At 41.1% G+C, this 18950-nt stretch overlaps 2 protein-coding genes across 13 annotated transcripts in view; one reads left to right on the forward strand and one right to left on the reverse strand.

Moving 5' to 3' along the window:
* HADHB (hydroxyacyl-CoA dehydrogenase trifunctional multienzyme complex subunit beta) overlaps positions 1 to 18950 on the reverse strand; it is a 44771-nt gene that overhangs the window by 12803 nt on the left and 13018 nt on the right. For 9 of the 12 annotated variants that reach the window (XM_055252533.2, XM_063623935.1, XM_063623937.1 and 6 more), the window contains 4 exons: positions 13052 to 13151; positions 6550 to 6594; positions 4126 to 4225; positions 809 to 896 (listed from right to left, as the gene is read on the reverse strand). In XM_055252533.2, the coding sequence (XP_055108508.1) occupies positions 809 to 896; positions 4126 to 4225; positions 6550 to 6594; positions 13052 to 13151 (333 nt within the window). Of the gene's footprint in view, positions 1 to 808; positions 897 to 4125; positions 4226 to 6549; positions 6595 to 13051; positions 13152 to 15779; positions 15858 to 18950 lie in introns of those variants that run through there. The other 3 variants (XM_055252538.2, XM_063623941.1, XM_055252539.2) reach the window with 2 other exon arrangements.
* ASXL2 (ASXL transcriptional regulator 2) overlaps positions 1 to 18950 on the forward strand; it is a 555729-nt gene that overhangs the window by 4918 nt on the left and 531861 nt on the right. The window lies entirely within an intron of this gene.

An 18950-nucleotide genomic window follows, 5' to 3' on the forward strand; every position in this document is an offset into this window, starting at 1 on the left:
ATTTTGCTAAAGTTTGTTAGGGGGGTTTTCAGTGATTTATAAAAATGCCAAGGATGTAAGGAGAAAGTGAAGGAAAGAGCTGTGCCATCTAAAGCAATGATTTACAAGTATGGTAGTGGTGAAGGAAGGAAGACCGTATCTTTGTGGGAAAATATCATATCTGAAGCACCTGGGTTGAATGCCTGGCAGGTTGTAAACTATTTACTCATGCCTCAGATGCTGAAGTACCTTCCTAGAGATACACTCCTCCAGTTGATAATCGCTGCTGCAGCCAGCCACATTATTCAATGAGGAACCACACCAGTGGTAATGTTCCTCAGGTATGGAGAGCAAAAAAAGAGGTTAACTACAGTTAGAAACCCCAATTTTAAACCTGACCTTACTTTTTAAAAAACACAAGTATAGAGATCTGTGCTAATCTTTTACTTCTGTTAAGAGTAATTTTTGGGACGAGCATGGTGGCTCACACCTGTAATCCCAGCACTTTGGAGGTTGAGGTAGAAGGATCACTTGAGGCCAGAGGTTTAAGACCAGCCTGGGCAACATGGCAAGATCCTGTCTCCACAAAAAATTTAAAAATTAGCTGGGTGTGGTGGAGCACCTATAGACCCAGCTACTTGGGATCCTAAGGCAGGAGGATCTCTTGAGCTCAAGAGTTTGAGCCTGCAGTGAGCTATGATGGTACCACTGCACTCCAGCCTGAGTGACAGAGTGAGGTTCTGTCTTTAAAAAAAAGTACATTTTTATAATCAAGTAAAAGACAAAGGAGGATAATTAACATGTACTGTCTGCTTCCATTTAAACATACCTGTGGTCATGGCTTGGTTGGCAGAGATACAAGCCATGGTGACAGTGTGAGCAGGAGTCTTGTCAGAGAAGCCAGCACCAAGGGCAGCCTTCAGGAAATACAGTGAATGAAATGATCACTATAAGGGAAGGGCATCATGTAAATGATGCTTTGAGCACTAATCTTCATGGTCATCTGGGAAAGGGTTTCAGTTTAACATTCTCCAGAGCAATATTTAAAATCAAATTAAGTCCATCACAGAAATGGTTTGCTAATATTTAATCTTGCCATTAATTGACAGGTACATGCAAAATTCCTGATGGCTGGTTTCTAGTGCAGACATGAGGCTGTAATACTCTTCTAACTCACCTAATTTCTCATCAATGCTTTGCTCAGGGCCTTCAAGGATATCAATATATAATTTGATTTTAACTTGTTTAATGTTCAAATATACTTAAAGGAACCTACTAAAGACAGTTCCTGGAATGATGATGAAATATATTATGGGGTGGAGTCCTCACAATATGTGTTATCAGGTCTCATGATCAGTCACAAAGCTTAGCAGCAAAGCAAAAGTGATTAAACATGAAAATGATTTCTAAAGAACTGACCCTTCATAAACAGAGTTCCCACTCAAGACCCTGTCTGCTTTACACCTATCTTATTGCTCAATGCCAGCTGGCTTCTCTTACTGACCATCTGATACTTCAGATAGCACACTGCAGACCCAATGCAAAGATGAACTGGAAAACTTGCCAACTATACAGAAGCTCAACTCAATGAAAGAAACTGGAGAACTGCCTGAGTTACAAGTGAGTCTGTGAACAAATAAGGGTCAGACCAATTAACAAGTGGCCAGGATGATGGCATAATACATGATACAAAGAGAATAATTTGTCATCTGAGCGGCTTTAAGAAAAACTGAGGTCATTATTAATCTTGTAAAAATGGCCTCTATTACAATGGCACAGTGAAAGTCAAACACGAAATGAGGACATCTATAATTTTATTATACTATTTATTGGGGGAAATTATACTGTCAAAAACCAACGTCTGATTCCATTTTTGTTTATGTAAATAATTAATGCATAGGTGTGATTATACTTATTTTTATAATATTAAAGTTTTACTTTAGAAATAAAGCTTCCAGATTTCCTCCCACATGCACACCCACACACTATTTACTATGAAATACTGGATCCCATTATAGAGAATTCATTTTTAGTAGTCTTTTCCTGAAACTATTTAATTATCCTCAGAACACAAACTCTCCTATAATTTAGTAAAATAAATGTTTCCAAAATCTCAATTAGAGACTCAATGTCTCTTAACTGATTTTTACCTTTATACTTACTTACTTTTATGCTATTTACCATAATCTATAGAAACAGAAATGTGTTACAGTGATGTAACTGCAACATGATCTCACTCTGGTCTTTCCAGGTAGGCTTGATACTAAATGCCCAACCTACTTTGTTGAGAACTTCTGCCGGGCACCCTGTGCATCAGCCTCTCAACGTAAACCAATCTGAAAGGAAGAGAGATGCAAGTATCTCGGGGGGGAGGAGGGAAGAGCTCTGCAGCGGGGCAAGTGTAAAAGGGGCACTTAGGTCGCAATGGCTTGATTCTCACAAGGGCCTTTCTAATATGTGTTGCCCTTGGCTCTAGATGACTCTCGGGATGGAAGGAGCTTTAAATAGAGGTGGCTATTGGTGACCCTTGTCCACACACTTCTATTGAAAGTTTGAATGGCTCTCAGGGCACTAAGGGAAAAGGAGGAAGATGTCTCTAAGTTGGAGAACAGGAAAATATGCTGAACCTTTCAACAAAGTCAGGTCCCTGGGAACACCAGAAGCCTTTTAGGACTGTATATTAACATTATTAATACAGGCAATAAGGCCTAAGAAATTCTTTGGCTGGAAATTATGTTAGCTTTTAAGTTGCAATACAGCTTTAAAGTGACATTCTCATAATGTATCCCCTCAACCCAATCTTTCCCTGCAGACACTGCAAAAATTACCTGGAGCACAACATAACTGGTATTAGTACAGGGCAGGCAGAGAGAATCTACCTCCTGTCATTCAATAGCTGAGATCTGCATATGGATGTAAAATTTCCAGGAAAACTTTCAGAGAAAAACATTACGGCTTTAGTTTTAGGGAAAAAAACTGAATTACAGAGAAAATGGAAACATTTATTTTTATTTATTTTTTTTTTGAGGAGGAGGAGAAGGAATAAAGGATGGGATAAAAAGCTGAGCAAGAGGAGAAAACAGCAAAATAATTTACTATTTACATCTTAAGTGCTCTTATAAAAGTCACTTGGTTATTTTCAGAATATAAAAGTTGAAAATGTATTATGAGCAGCTTGATGTACTCATGAAATTATCATATTTGAAACATTCGGAAATGTCAAGGTTCAAGGAAAAACAAAAAATTTCAGAGGGGAAATAAAATCTCTTCCTATTGTTAATTCCTTCCTGCCCCTCAATAGCACACAGTTATCTTTGTAGGCTTCAGTCATGCCAGGCCTTTGGCAGTTTTAACATTTCTGCCAGGTACAGAGGTGGAACAGTACAAATACTTTCAGTCCTGCTCATTTGCCCTTGTCTCTCAGTTGACAGTGATACTGAACTCAACAATATGGCAAGCACAGACCAGAACTAGGGAAAATGCTGAGTACAATGAAATGTGCTTTTGGTGCCAACTTTATCCAAATAATCGCTTTTAAATCAAAACACAGCCCAGAAGACGTGTTTGGATTTGCCTGTAGGACACATCTTAGAAGTTCCAAGGCCTGTCATTATCTTGGTTGCCCAATCGACACTACATGGAGCTATGCCAACTAGGGCAAAAGTAAACTCCTGTGAAATAGTTTTTAAAAAGCCAAACTGCCTTACATGCCATCTAGTTGATGGGAACCAATGAGTAAGCAAGGCTACTTCCAGCTAACAAAAGTCAAGTTATGAAATTAGTGCTCTGCAACATGTTGAAATTTTAAATTAATTGGAAGCCATGATAGCTAACATTACTAAAAATACTATCAATCATACTTTGCTGATCTCTATTTTCCTAACAGAAGAGACAATGTCCTAAACCAGCTCAAATAATTTATTTGACTTACAGTAAAGTATGAATATACACTAATATAGTGTATATTGATTTATATTAGAATTCTTTTACATATTAAATAACATATTACCCAAGCTGTAAAATCACATTTTAGGTCAAATGTAACCGAATAGATTTTAAAGGCTTTTATAAAGTAACTTGTATTAATTGAAATTCAAAGTGATTCTCCTATCACTCTTTAAACAACATAAAGTTTGTTTTACTCACCTCTCTAGCCACATTGCTTGTTTTCACTTCCTGAATAACTGTGCCAAAGATGATATAATCAACTACTTCCTTAGGGACACTGGTCCGATGCAACAAACCCCTGGAAGCAGAAATCCAAAGCAAAGAAACATTTCACACATCAAAGCAGTGCCAGAGATCATCACACAAAACACTGCGCTCCTTGAAAAAGGTTAGCCTTGAATTTAAAAGGACAGAGACTGTATCTTTTCTTTAATTTGACAAGCATTTAGCACCTTCTCAAAGAAGAAATGAATGAAAGAGTGATTTTTAAAAGTCAACATTTGATGTTCAATTGGTAATGAGAAGTTAAGAGAATAAAAAATAATTTGGAATAGAATAGATAAGAAATCTACAAATTAATGTTAATTAATGTTAGTAGAAACCAAAGTTTTCAGTGAAAAAGACAAATATTCAATCAAAGAGATAAAGCAAAGTCTCCCTTAAGACTATTAAAAAAATAAATTAAAAAAAAAGAAGTAAAGTCCTGGGTATGTTAAATTTTAGTTTGAAATATCAACAAATGATTGAAATAATACATATATTCTAGTTGTGCCCATGAATAGAAACTAGACACAATAACACTCCAGTAGAAATGAGCACTCCCTGAACCCAGACTTTGTTTCTTTCTTTTTTTTTTTTTTGAGATAAGAATCTCGCTCTTTCACCCAGGCTGGATGGAGAGTACTGGCACAATCTCGGCTCACTGCAACCTCCATCTCCTGGGTTTAAGCGGTTCTCCCGCCTCAGCCTCCCGAGTAGCTGGGGCTACAAGCGCCCACCATGATGCCTGGCTTATTTTTGTATTTTTAGTAGAAATAGGGTTTCACCATGTTAGCCAGGCTGGTCTCGGACTCCTGACTGCAAGTGATCCACCAGCCTTGGCCTCCCAAAGTGCTGGTGTGTCCGGAATTGGTGGGTTCTTGGTCTCACTGACTTCAAGAATGAAGCCGCGGACCCTCGTGGTGAGTGTTACAGCTCTTAAGGTGGCGCGTCTGGGGTTGTTCGTTCCTTCTGATGTTCGGATGTGTTCGGAGTTTCTTCCTTCTGGTGGGTTCGTGGTCTCGCTGGCTCAGGAGTGAGGCTGCAGACCCTCGTGGTGAGTGTTACAGCTCTTAAGGCAGCGCGTCTGGAGTTGTTCGTTCCTCCCGGTGGGTTCGTGGTCTCGCTGGCTTCAGAAGTGAGGCCGCAGACCTTCGCGGTGAGTGTTACAGCTCATAAAAGCAGTGTGGGCCGGGCGCGGTGGCTCACGCCTGTAATCCCAGCACTTTGGGAGGCCGAGGCGGGCGGATCACGAGGTCAGGAGATCGAGACCCTCCTGGCTAACACGGTGAAACCCCGCCTCTACTAAAAATACAAAAAAAATTAGCCGGGCGAAGTGGCGGGCGCCCGTAGTCCCAGCTAGTCGGGAGGCTGAGGCAGGAGAATGGCGTGAACCCGGGAGGCGGAGCTTGCAGTGAGGCGAGATCGCGCCACTGTGCTCCAGCCTGGGCGACAGAGCGAGACTCCATCTCAAAAAAAAAAAAAAAAAAAGGTAGAGAAGAATCAGTCAGGATACAGAAGAAAAATCATAAAGGCATACTACTAAGAAGTCAACAGAAGACAGGTGAGTACAGCTTACAGTGTCAAGTGCTATAAAGTACAGAGACAGAGGACTGAGAAAGGATTGGTACATTTAGCAACCACAAAACCATTATTAAGAGAAGATTCTAAAGTATGGCTTCTGTACAACAAAGGGAAAATGGAAATAATGATTATACAATTAGACAGAGGAAACTAATAATAAGGAAACAGAAACAACTGCTCTTTCACTCATGCTTGAGGTATTGCAGGAAGCGAAGAAAAAAAAACCAGAATGGACAGAAACGTCAACTGAAGGGTTTCTCCAAACTAAGAACTGTGGCTGGTTGAAGACACAAAGGCAAAGTGTCAGTGGAAAATGAATGAGATAATGCCTTACATGTTATTTCATCCCAGAAACAGCAACACATTTAATGACTCTCACCAAATTATTCATCCAGCCCAATCTTATTTAACTACATCTAATTTTACATTTTTACTTGGTTTGCACATGAATCTTCAGGTGTCTTTTAGGCCTCTTTCTAGGTAAATATCTATATAATCTGTTCAACTACCCTTATACAAGTTCCTAAGGCAATCATCAAATATATGTATTGTGTTTAGGCTGATCAATCGAGTCCTGTGGCTAGCTAAGGTAGCGTTAAAATATACTGTCATGCTAAGACACTGTTAGGCCTGCAAAATAAAGACTGACGATATACATAAGCTGCTTAAATTTGTGTAGTACGGATGGCTAAAATAAGAACAAATCACTATTTTATGTGTAAAAACTGGAGAAAGTGCCTTTAATGAAATAAGAATGGAAATGAAACTGCATTTACTTACGTAAGTGCTGCTCTAGCCAAATCATGTGGCATCAGGTCTTTATATCTGGGGAAAGAAAACAAATAATTTAAACCAAAACCCTACAGCTTCAATGAAAAATTTTCACTCTCTTTGAACTACCCAGAGATCATCTAACACATGCTGCTACAAACACACTTAACTTTACTATCCAAGGCAGTCCATCATTTCAAATGAAGAAAGTGTGACTTCGCTATTTGTCATCCTTAAAAATCTAGCAAGCCTTAACTCCTCCTGAGCTTGCTAAGAATCAAACAAAAATGTTGTCCAACACCTTAATGTTCAGCATAATATACACTAAATTTTCTTTAAAGTGAAGCCCCACCTTTAAGGTCTCTTTTCCTTTAAACATTTTATTTTAAAAGTATATTATTTATTTATTTTGTAATGCCTACAGGGCTATAGGTGATGTATTAGGACTTTTGAAGAAACTTTTTGCTTTTAAGTAACTTGAGATTTACCAAAGAATTGGAAAGAGTCCGAGCATGGTGGCTCATACCTAGAATCCCAACACTTTGGGAGGCTGAGGTGATATGACTACTTGAGGCCAGGAGTTCAAGACCAGCCTGGGGAACATAGCAAGCAAGACCCTGTCTCTACAAAGAATATTAAAAATTAGCCAGGCGTGGTGGCATGAATCTGTAGTCCTAGCTAATTGGGAGGCTGAGGTGAGAAGACTGCTTAAGGCCATGAATTTGAGGCTGCTAGGATCATGTCACTGCACTCCAGTCTGGGCAGCAGAGCAAGACCCTGTCTAAACACATAAATGAGAATTGGAAAAAGAGAGCAGAGTAGAGTTCCTTTCTTCCCCCTGCTATTTTTTTTTTTTTTTTTTTTGAGACGGAGTTTCGCTCTTGTGCCCAAGCTGAAGTGCAATGGCACAATCTCAGCTCACTGCAACCTCCACCTCCTGGGTTCAAGCAATTCTCCTACCTCAGCCTCCCGAACAGCTGGGATTACAGGTGCCCACCACCATGCCCAGTTGATTTTTTTGTATTTTTAGTAGAGATGGGGTTTCACCATGTTGGCCAGGCTGGTCTTGAACTCCTGACCTCAGGTGATTTGCCCACCTTGGCCTCCCAAAGTGCTGGGATTACAGACGTGAGCCACCGCGCCCAGCCTTCCCCTGCTTTTTCTAATACCGACATCTTACATAACCATGATATACTTATTAAAACTAAGAAATGAACATTGGCACAATACTATTCACTAAGTTACTAACTATCTGAGTCTCACCAGTTGTTCCACTAATGTCCTTTTTCTGTTCCAGGATTCAATCCAAGATACCATGTTGCATTCAGTTGTCATGCCTCCTTAGTCTCCTCCAATTTGTGACAGTCTTTCATGACCCTGACACTTTTGAAGACTGGGGTTATGGATTTAGGGGAAGAATATCACAGAGGTAAACTGTATTTCTCTTAGCTTCATACCAGGGGGCACGTGATATCAACATGACGTACTATGAGTGATGTTAACATGATGATTTGGGTCAAGTGACATCTGCCAGTTTACTCCACTATAAAGTTACTATTTTTTCCTTTCTTAACTCAATTTGTTAGAAGTGAGTCACTAAGTCTAGCCCACATTCCAAGGGGAGAATTAAGTTCCACCTTCCAGTGGCAGGAATAACACAAACTTTGCTGACATATGTCGAAATCATCATAGTAATTGATAAATATTTTGGGGGAGATTCTCTGAGATTATGCAAATATTGTTTCTTCTTAACATTTCACCTAATTTTAGCATTCATTTGTAGATCTTGCAGCAAGTATTATGTAGTATTCTAATGGTTATTTATTTTTCTCATTCTTTATTTTATTTATTTTTATTTTTTGAGACAGGGTCTCACTCTGTCACTCAGACTGGAATGCAGTGGTGCAATCACAGGTCACTGCAGCCTCAAACTCATGGGCTCAAGCGATCCTCCCACTTCGGCCTCCCTTGTAGGTAGGACTACAGGTGTCTGCTACCACACCCAGCTAATTTTTCATTTTTAGTTTTTGCAGAGATGGAGTCTCACTTTATCCATGCCAGTCTCGAACTCCTGGCCTCAAGCAATCCTCCTACCTCAGCCTCCCAAAGCGCTGGGATTACACGTGTGAACCACTGTACAAAGTCCTCCTATATTTATTAATCAAAATTCTTCTATAAGTAAGACTTGTGCCTTCTTTCTCATTTATTTACTCTTTTTTTTTTTTTTTTTTTTTTTTTTTGAGACAGAGTCTCACTCTGTTGCCCAGGCTGGAGTGCAGTGGCATGATCTTGGCTCACTGCAACTTCCACCTCCCGGGTTCAAACGATTCTCCTGCTTCAGCCTCCTGAGTAGCTAGGATTACAGGTGCCCGCCACCACACCCAGTTAATTTTTGTATTTTTAGTAGAGAAGGGGGTTTCACCATGTTGGCCAGGCTGGTCTCGAACTCTTGACCTCAAGTGATCCACTCACCTTGGCCTCCCAAAATGTATTTATTTATTCATTTATTTATATCAGATTAGACTCAAGCATTTGTTTAATTCTTTGGGTTATGTTCCAATACTATTGTGATTTATTTTATTGCTCAAATCATTGCAGTTTTGGTGACTGGTAGCTCCTGCAGGTCAGACCTGTGTCTTTTTGACATGACCCCCTGAACTCCCTGCTTTTTTTAAGTACTTCTTTGCTTTCTGGCACTACAAGGTCTCCTTGCTCATCCTGTCTTTTCTCTGGCTCAGCCCTAATCATTCTTCAAAGGAGCTCTGGATCTTTGTATTGAAGAATGCTATTTAGAAACCAAGATCTGGGTATGAACTCTATTTATTTATTTGTTTGCTTAAAGATCAAAAATAAATTCTCTTTATTTTTAAGTCAGAGATTTAATCATTGGATTAAATAAGAAGATTCATTCTTCAAGTTCCTGAAAATTAAAACTTAAAAAGTCTAAAATATTTTTACTGTCATTTTCACTTAGAATCACAGAAGAACCATGAGTAGTTTTCCAAATTTTTCATAGGTAAATCCAGTTTCCTCAAATTTAGGACAGAATTATTTGGGGAAAAGTCATGTGTCAATTTGAAAATGCCTAATGCCTAAGCCATAAATTATTTATCATTTGCAATTCTTTTTTTTTTTTTTTTTTTTTTTTTTTTTTTTTTTTTTTTGAGAGAGTCCCACTCCATCACCAAGGCTGAAGTGCAGTGGTGCAACGTGCCTCCTGGGCTCAAGATATCCTCCCACCTCAGCCTCCCAAGTAGCTGGGATTACAGGCGCAAGCCACCATGCCTGGCTAATTTTTGTATTTTTAGTAGAGATGGGGTCTTGCCATGTTGGCCAGGCTGGTCTCAAACACCTGACCTCAGGTGATCCGCCCACCTCGGCCTCCCAAAGTGCTGGGATTACAGACGTGAGCCACTGCGCCCAGCCAATTTATCATTCACAATCTTTATTCTCATACTCTCACACTCCTGTACCTGAATGATTGACAGACTTCTGAATTCCACTGCTAGAGTCTATTCCCAGGAGTACTTCCCAAATGCCCCTACCCAAAAGAACCTGGTCTTCCAAATAACACTCAAGTTGAAAGCAACGTTTCTGCAAATTAAACAGAAAAAGACTTTTTCCACTTAGAAAATGATCTTCTATTACAGAAGACTCATTTGGCACTTCAATCCTAACATCAATAATGTAAAAATTGTTGTCCTTATAAATTTTCCCTCCATGTTATTATTATTAATTTTTTTTTAAGAGACAAAGTCTGGCTCTGTTGCCCAGGTTGAAGTGCAATAGCATAGCTCATATACTATCATAGCCCACTGCAGCCTCAAGCTCCTAGGCTCAAGCAATCCTCCCGACCCAGCCTCCCAAGTAGCTGGGACTAGGAGCATGCACCACCATACCTGGTCAATTAAAACACTCTTTTTTTTTTTCTTTTTTTGTAGGGATAGGACTGGGAGGTAGGGGTTGAGGAAGGGGTGTGGGTAGGTATCTAGTTATGTTGCTCATATGTTGCTCAAGCCGGTCTCAAACTCCTGGCCTCAAACGATCCTCCTGCCTCGGCCTACCAAAGCACTGGAATTATACGTGTGAGCCACTGCACCTGGCCTCTAATGTTATTTTTTAGTGACTTTTGTTCTTTACATGAATATTGCCTTAAAATACTTTTGATTCTTTCTTCCCTATTCATTATCATTTCTTACATTACTCAATGTTTTTCTCTTCTCTGTACCACTAGATTGCTCATGAACCAGAATCTTGAATTAAACTAAAACACAATACACAACAAAGAAAGGAACAACCCTATGCTAGTTTGGTAAATACCTCAAATTAAACTTCATGCAAATACTAATCATCAAATGTTTAATAAAAGTAAATTAAACAGTTGAGTATGTTTGGGTGTTTTTTTTTTTTTTTCAAGATGGAGTCTTGCTCTGTCGCCCAGGCTGGAGTACAGTGGCACAATCTCAGCTCATTGCAACCTCCAGCTCCCAGGTTCAAGCGATTCTCCTGCCTCAGCCTCCCAAGTAGCTGGGACTACAGGCATGCACCACCACACCCAGCTAATTTTTGTATTTTTAGTAGAGATGGGGTTTTGCCGTATTGGCCAGGCTGGTCTCAAACTCCTAACCTCAGGTGATCCACCTGCCTTGGCCTCCCAAAGTGCTAGGATTACAGGTGTGAGCCACTGAACCTGGCCTGTTTGTATTTTTTAGCAGCTAGTAAAACAGTTAGTATCAAACACCTACATAATATATACATGATCCCTACAAAAAAGTCTTCCTAGCCAAGAACTTTCATGTCTTGATGGAACTTTTTCTATTTTATTGCTGCTGAGTAAAAGGAAGACACCATCTTCTTCCTGCTTCTAAAGCCTTCTGATTCTTACTTTTACTGTTGTGTCAGTACAGGAAAGAGATTATAGAAACATTGTTAAGTGGATTACTATATTGATAAAATAGGATGAATAAAGAAACGTCACTACCATTTACTTACAGCATTACTTCATTTTTTTTTTTTTTTGAAACATGGTCTCGCTCTGTTGCCCAGGCTGGAGTACAGTGGCGTGATCTTGGCTCACTGCAACCTCCACCCCTTGGGTTCATGAGATTCTCATGCCTTAGCGTCTCGAGTAGCTGGGACTACAGGTGCATACCACCACACCCAGCTAATATTTGTATTTTTAGTAGAGACAGGGTTTTGCCATGAACTCCTGGCCTCAAGTGATCCACCCATCTTGGCCTCCCAAAGTGCTGGGATTACAGGCATGAGCCACGTGCCCAGCCAACTTATAGCATTACTTCTGTAAGAAAATATATTTGGAGGTCCCAAACCATCTGTTTAAAAATGAACCTTTGTTGTGTGTGTATACACACACACACACACACACACGTATCTTTCATAAGTCATTGCACATTACACACAATACTGTGCACCTTGCCTTTTTTTTTTTTTTGAGATAGGGTCTTGCTTTGTCACCCAGGCTAGAGTGTAGGTAGTAGCATGATCATGGCTCACTGCAGCCTTGACCTCCCAGGCTCAAGTGATCCTCCCACCTCAGCCTCCTAAGTAGCTGGGACTACAGGTATGTACCATCATACCCAGCTAATATTTTTTATTTTCTGCAGAGACAAGGTCTTGCTATGTTATCCAGGCTGGTCTTGAACTCCTGGGCTCAAGTAATCCTCTTGCCTTGGCCTCCCAAAGTGCTGGGATTACAGGTGTGAGCCACTGCACCCGGCCTGCACCTTGCTTTTTACACTTAACATATCTTCAAGATCTTAGGTCTTCCATATCAGTACATAAAGATAGGTCTCATTCTTTTTAACAGATGCCTAACATTCCGCAGCATTTTTTTAAAGCTGGCAACTACCTATTCAAAATATAAACATTAAAACAATCTAAACAGAATAGAATGAAAAGTTTAAACTTTGTTATCAAAGTCCATTATCAGCTTTTGGATAGACTAACCTTCACTCGGGGACAGAAAAGAGCACAAAAGGCCAAGGAGAAGAGCAATTTGGATCTAGGGAATTCTGGAGCTGGTCTAGGACCATTCTGGTCCCATACACTTGGGGTGTGCTATGCTGGGGGTTTGGACCAGCCCTATCAACTCCAATTTTAATAATTTCCAGGAGGCCAAACCAGTGGATTATATAGCCCCTTCAGAATGTCCATGGCCCACATCTTCAGCACTCAAACTTCTGAGGAGAAACAGGGACAATGTACTTGTCTCCAGAAAAGGAAAGGACAGCTCTGTTGGAAGCAAGCTATCTGGACCTCTAGGCTTTCAAAATAGAGCTATTTCAAGTAAAACTACACTAGGCTTATTCATGAGGATAAAAAACAAATGTTGCCATATTATTTCACCACTGTCTTGACTTATTCTATATTAATTTCATGGGACTGCTATCCAAATATTAGTCCACTAACAATATTATTACCTACTGGGTAATACCACTTTTGAAAGTGTCTTAAAAGAAGGAAAAAAATAATATGATCATGTCATACTTACGAAGTGCCAGACAGCAAAAACGGAGTGCGAACACCATCCACCACCACAACATTCCTTATATTGGGTTTGGCTAACGTCTTCTTCGTTTTGGTCTGGACAGCTTTAAGTTAAAAAAAAAAAAAAAACTACTAATTAAAATATATAAAGTCTGATGACTTTTACTTTTTTTTTTTTTTTTTTTTTTAAGATGGAGTCTCGCTCTGTCACCCAGGCTGGAGTGCAATGGCGCGATCTCGGCTCACTGCAACCTCTGCCTCCCGGATTCAAGCAATTCTGCTGCCTCAACCTCCAGAGTAGCTGGGATTACAGGCACCTGCCATCGTGCCCGGCTAATTTTTGTATTTTTGTAGAGATAGGGTTTCACCATGTTGGCCAGGCTGGTCTCAAACTCCTGACCTCAGGTGATCTGCCCGCCTCAGCCTCCCAAACTGCTGGGATTACAGATGTGAGCCACCGTGCCCGGCCTACTTTTACATTTTTTAAGATAGTCATTCTAAGAATTATTACATCATTAATGCCAACATGCATTTGCCATTTACTAAACCACTTTTTTTTTAAAAGGCTAAGAAATTGACTAGCATTTGTAAGTTTCTAAATAATATTTAAGATAAACAAAGCTTATATCCAATGATGAGGGAATTTATGCCATTAATGAAATAGTTCATTTTTACTAAGTGTTTGACAACCTATTTCATTAGAAGTAACCAAATTTACACGCAAATCTACCCTTAATATTAGAAGTTGCAATGATTGATACTGTTCACTCTTCACATAGCTTGATGTTCTTACCTTTCTATGTGGAAATAAGGGGCCCTTGGTTGGTGACTTGCTATTCTGCAAAAATCTACATGCCTAAATACTTTTTAATCTCAAAAAAGCAAACTTCCTTTAGGTTTCTTAAAGAATAAAATATAAATATGTGCCTATGGTTTTTTTAAAAAAGTAAATAATACTAAACTATGGAGAGTAAAAACTAAAGTTCCCTCTTTATGCCTTCGCCTACCACACCATTTTCTTCTGAGAGGTAAAGTCTGTTTATTTGGTGTATATACTTTCAAATCATTTTTTAGTGCATTTACATGCATATACTTGTACATTATGTATACTTTATTGGCTTAACAATATAGCTGGAAGAATATTCCACGTTAATATATCAAAATCTAGTTCATTATTTTCTTGTTTTTGTTAATGTTGGAATTTACCTACTCTATCATTATTCCTTCATTATCAGAGATAGAAAAAAATTCTAAATTATTGGGAATACAATGTCAACAACGACCTTACCACACCTGTTAATGTCACAGAGAAATCTTTATAGTAAACATCTACAACCAACTTTAAAGAAATATTAGTGAGAGTTAATAGTCATGATAAAATAGGGCATAAAGATGACGCTGGCAGCATTCATGGAGATGTGCTGCTGGTGAAGGAGATAAAGGCAACAAGGAGGTAAGCGAAGAAACTGTGGCAAACCCAAGTATGTGGCACAAAACGCCAGGATAAAGGCAGTATCAACCTGAGTAAAGAGGAAGTTTATAAAAGAAAACAAGGTATGTTGGCAACCAATCAGATATAGAAAGAAAGGAAAGAGGAAAACAGGATTATAAAGGAATCTTAAAGACTAAGAATACCTAGGTACCCGAAACAAAGTGAGAACTGGTTTTGGAAAAAAAAGGGGACTTAATTTTTTTTTTTTTTTTTTTTTTTTTTTTGAGACGATGCCTTGCTGTGTCACCAAGGCTGGAGTGCTGTGGCATGATCTCGGCTAACTGCAACCTCCACTTCCCAGATTCAAGCGATTCTCCTGCCTCAGCCTCCCAAGCAGTTGGGATTACAGGCACACGCCACCACGCCTGGCTAGTTTTCATATTTTTAGTAAAGATGGGCTTTCACCTTGTTTGCCAGACTGGTCTTGAACTCCTGACCTCAAGTGATCTGCCTGCCTTGGCTTCCCAAAGTGTTGGGATTACAGGCGTAAGCCACTGCGCCCGGTCCCATTTTTTTTTTTTTTTGAGACAGAGTTTGGCTCTTGTTGCCCAGGCTAGAGTGCAATGGCACGATCTCGGCTCACCGCAACCTCCGCCTCCCGGGTTCAAGCGATTCTCCTGCCTCAGCCCCCCGAGAAGCTGGGATTACAGGCACGCACCACCACACCTGGCTAATTTTGTATTTTTAGTAGAGATGAGGTGTCTCCATGTTAGTCAGGCTGGTCTCGAACTCCCAACCTCAGGTGATCCGCCCACCTCAGCCTCCCAAAGTGCTGGGATTACAGGCATGAGCCACTGCGCCCGGCCTCCGGTCTCATTTTTAAACTTGCTAGCTTTGAGGTGACAGAGAAACAACCAGGTGGATATGTTAATTCCACAGTTAGCTAGAAGATGCAAAGCAAAACCTCTGAAGAGAAATGAGTGTAGATTAGAAAGTCATGAAATATTGAAGCTTAGAATACAGAAGGAAAGCAGAGATGTATCCTGCAATGCCTGTTCTCCCACAGCCCCCTCTATTTCTTTTATTTTTAAATTTCCTATTTCCTCTTTAACAATAAAAGATACTTTTTTGTTTGTTTGGATGTGGGGGGGTGTTTGTTGTGTTGTTGTTGTTTTGGACATCCCACAGGCCCCTGTAAAGGGAGTTGCCCTGCTTACAGTCCCTGCCAAAGGGGAAGCCATAGGCACATCCCTAAGTCAATATAAAAGCTGATTAGATTCAGAGTGGCTACTGGACTCACCAATGATCCATCCGTATAGGAGCCAACCAGAAACCAGTGTCATCTACCTACAAGTGATCAGCTGTGCTGGTCAGATTCTCTCTCTAGGCAAAGAAGCATGGAAAGAAATGCCAATTAGTTGAAGCTGAAAAGATGCCATGAGGAAGAACCAGGTTGATGGTAAATTGAACGTCATTCGTAAGCCAGAGTTTGTAAACCATAAGTGCGCAAATAAGCCAGCCAGAATGAAGAATGATAGAAGCAGAAAGACCAGGAAAGGGACATACCATGTGGTGTGTGAGACAAAGTAGCTGGCCCCTAGAGCTGCTTGCTTGGTTCCTAATGCCTTTCCAGCTGTAGTACACACAAACCTTCTCATCCTTAACTTGAGGGTCCTTTACTACACCAAAAAACCCTTAGCTTTGTGATGTCCCTACAATGAGAAGGCTGAGGGAAGATGCGAGACAAACAGTAACTTGAGAGGTAGTAGGAGAATCAAGAGAGAACGGTACACAAGATCAAAGGCAGGAGAGTGTCAAGGAGAACAAGATGGTCAAATGCATCGGTCCTCAAGGAGAATCCTTATTTCAGTAGACAGAAAACAGGCCACTAAATTTGAAGATTTGCAGACTATTCATGACTGACCTTGCAGGTGACAGGTCGAATGGCACACCATCATGTCACTGCACATTTTAAAAACTAACCAAGCCAGGCGTGGTGGCTCACACCTGTAATCTCACCACTTTGGGAGGCTGAGGCGGGCAGATCATTTGAGGTCGGGAGTTCAAGACCAGCCTGGCCAACATGGTGAAACCCCGTCTCTACTAAAAATATAAAAATTAGCTGGGCACAGTGGTACACTCCTATAGTCCCAGCTACTGGGGAGGCTGAGGCAGGAGAATGGCTTGAACCCAGGAGGTGGAGGTTGCCATAAGCTGATATCGTGCCACTGCACTCCAGCCTGGGTGACAGAGCAAGACTCTGTCTCGAAAACAAAACAAAACAAAAAAAAAACTGACCATATATTCCTTTTATACACTTTCAGATAAAATTCAAATTCTTAACTCTTCTAACAAATAGCCTGTTTTATTCGGTTCCACCTTAAGTATTTTCCACTACTTCTCAAAATAGAACAAGATGAGCCAGCCCCCAGTCCTTTACAGCTTTGCTCAGGTCAGCCTCCTTGCCTTTACTTATGGACCTCCCATCTGCCTGGCCCCTTTTTTGCCCATCTAATTCTTACCTGTCTCTTGGGCCTCTTTCACATTCTACCTCCTAGTAAAGCCTTCCCTGATAACTACAGTTACTGATGGTTCCTGCCTCTAAACCTCTGGGCAACCTCTAGGGCACACTGGCCATTCCAAACAATTTAGCATATCATAAAGTAATTAACTCTACAAGGCACATTTAAAAAATATTCATTATTATATGTAGGAGATCAGTTGGAGTGGTGGGAGAAACTATAGGGAAAGGTGCAGGGCTTCTACAAGGTCAGAAGGTTCTGCAGAGCCCTGGGGGAGAACAGCTGAAGGCAGCTATTCTATAACCCTGAGGCAGAGGGCAAGGAGTAGGTACAAGGGAGTGTAGGGGAATGTATCTTAAACTAGCTTATTTATGTTGACCAGGAGCTGATCTTTGATCATCCATGCAAGACATTCCTAGAAGGGAAGAAATAAATGTTAATTACCCACAGATTGTGTTTGCTTCAGGCTTTCATCATTGTGCCTACACTGAATAAGAGCAAGGAGCGTCAGCTTCTCGGGGCTGCTGCACTTTGGCCACTAGAGCCAGGCAGACCCCTAGCTGCTCTTACACTGCATACCTGTGTCTGAGTACTCATTTCATCTGTCAGTTGGCCAGGGTCTGCAGGACAGACCTGGCAGGTGGTGCCCCGTGTGAGGCATGCTGCAATGGATCACAACAGAACCCTTGAAAATGAAAGTGAAGTAAGTAATTGGTGCCTGCTCAGGATTTCCAAGTTCGAGGGGATTTTCAAGCAGGGTTTCATCATAGGACATGATGTTCAAGCTAGGGTTTCATCACGGTGAGAGACAGGACTAGCTGGACTTCCTAGGCTGACTAAGAATTCCTAAGCCTAGCTGGGGAAGGAGACTGCACCCACCTTTAAACACGGGGCTTGTAACTCAGCTCACACCTGACCAATCAGGTAGTAAAGAAGGCTCACTAAAATACCAATTAGGTTAAAAGCAGGAAGTAAAGAAATAGTCAAATCATCTATCATCTGAGAGCACAGGGGGAGGGGCAATGATTGGGATATAAACCCCAGGCATTTGAGCAGGGAGGGGCAACCCCCTTTGGATCCCCTTCCCTTGTAGAGGAGCTGTGTTTTCACTCTATTAAATCTTGCAACTGCACACTCTTCTGGTCCGTGTTTGTTCCGGCTAGAGCTGAGCTTTCGCTCACCGTCCACAACTGCTGTACGCCACCGTCGCAGACCCGCTGTTCGCCACCGTCGCAGACCCACTGTTGACTTCCACCCCTCCAGATCTGGGCAGGGTGTCCGTTGCGTTTCTGATCCAGCGAGGCACCCAGTGCCATTCCCGTTTGGGCTAGAGGCTCGCCATTGTTTCTGTGCGGCTAAGTGCCCAGGTTTGTCCTAATCGAGCTGAACACTAGTCGCTGGGTTCCACGATTCTCTTCTATGACCCATGGCTTCTAATAGAGCTATAACACTCACCACATGGCTCGAGGTTCCATTCCTTGGAATCCATGAGGCCAAGAGCCTCAGGTCAGAGAAAAAAAGGCTTGCCGCCATCTTGGGAGCAGCCTGCCCCATCTTGGGAGCTCTCAGAACAAAGGCCCACCCGTAACAATGGGACATGAGTTATCAGCTCAACAGTAACAGTATCTAAAAGTATTGAAACAGCTGCTTGAAGCTAGCAGAGCCTCCGTTTCAGAGGCTCAATTAAGGGACCTAATGCCAACTGTTGTTTTCCATAACCCATGGTTCCCAGAAGAAGGCACACTAGACCTAGAGCTCTGGGAACAAGTCGGAAGAAATCTTTTTTTTTTTTTTTTTTTTTTTGAGACAGAGTCTCACTCTGTCCCCAGGCTAGAGTACAGTGGCACGACCTCGGCTCACTGCAAGCTCCACCTTCAGGGTTCACAGCATTCTCCTGCCTCAACCTCCTGAGTAGCTGGGACTACAGGCACCCACCACGACTCCTGGCT

Source organism: Symphalangus syndactylus, chromosome 18 (genome assembly GCF_028878055.3).
Source record: "Symphalangus syndactylus isolate Jambi chromosome 18, NHGRI_mSymSyn1-v2.1_pri, whole genome shotgun sequence".
In the NCBI taxonomy this organism is placed as follows: domain Eukaryota; kingdom Metazoa; phylum Chordata; class Mammalia; order Primates; family Hylobatidae; genus Symphalangus; species Symphalangus syndactylus.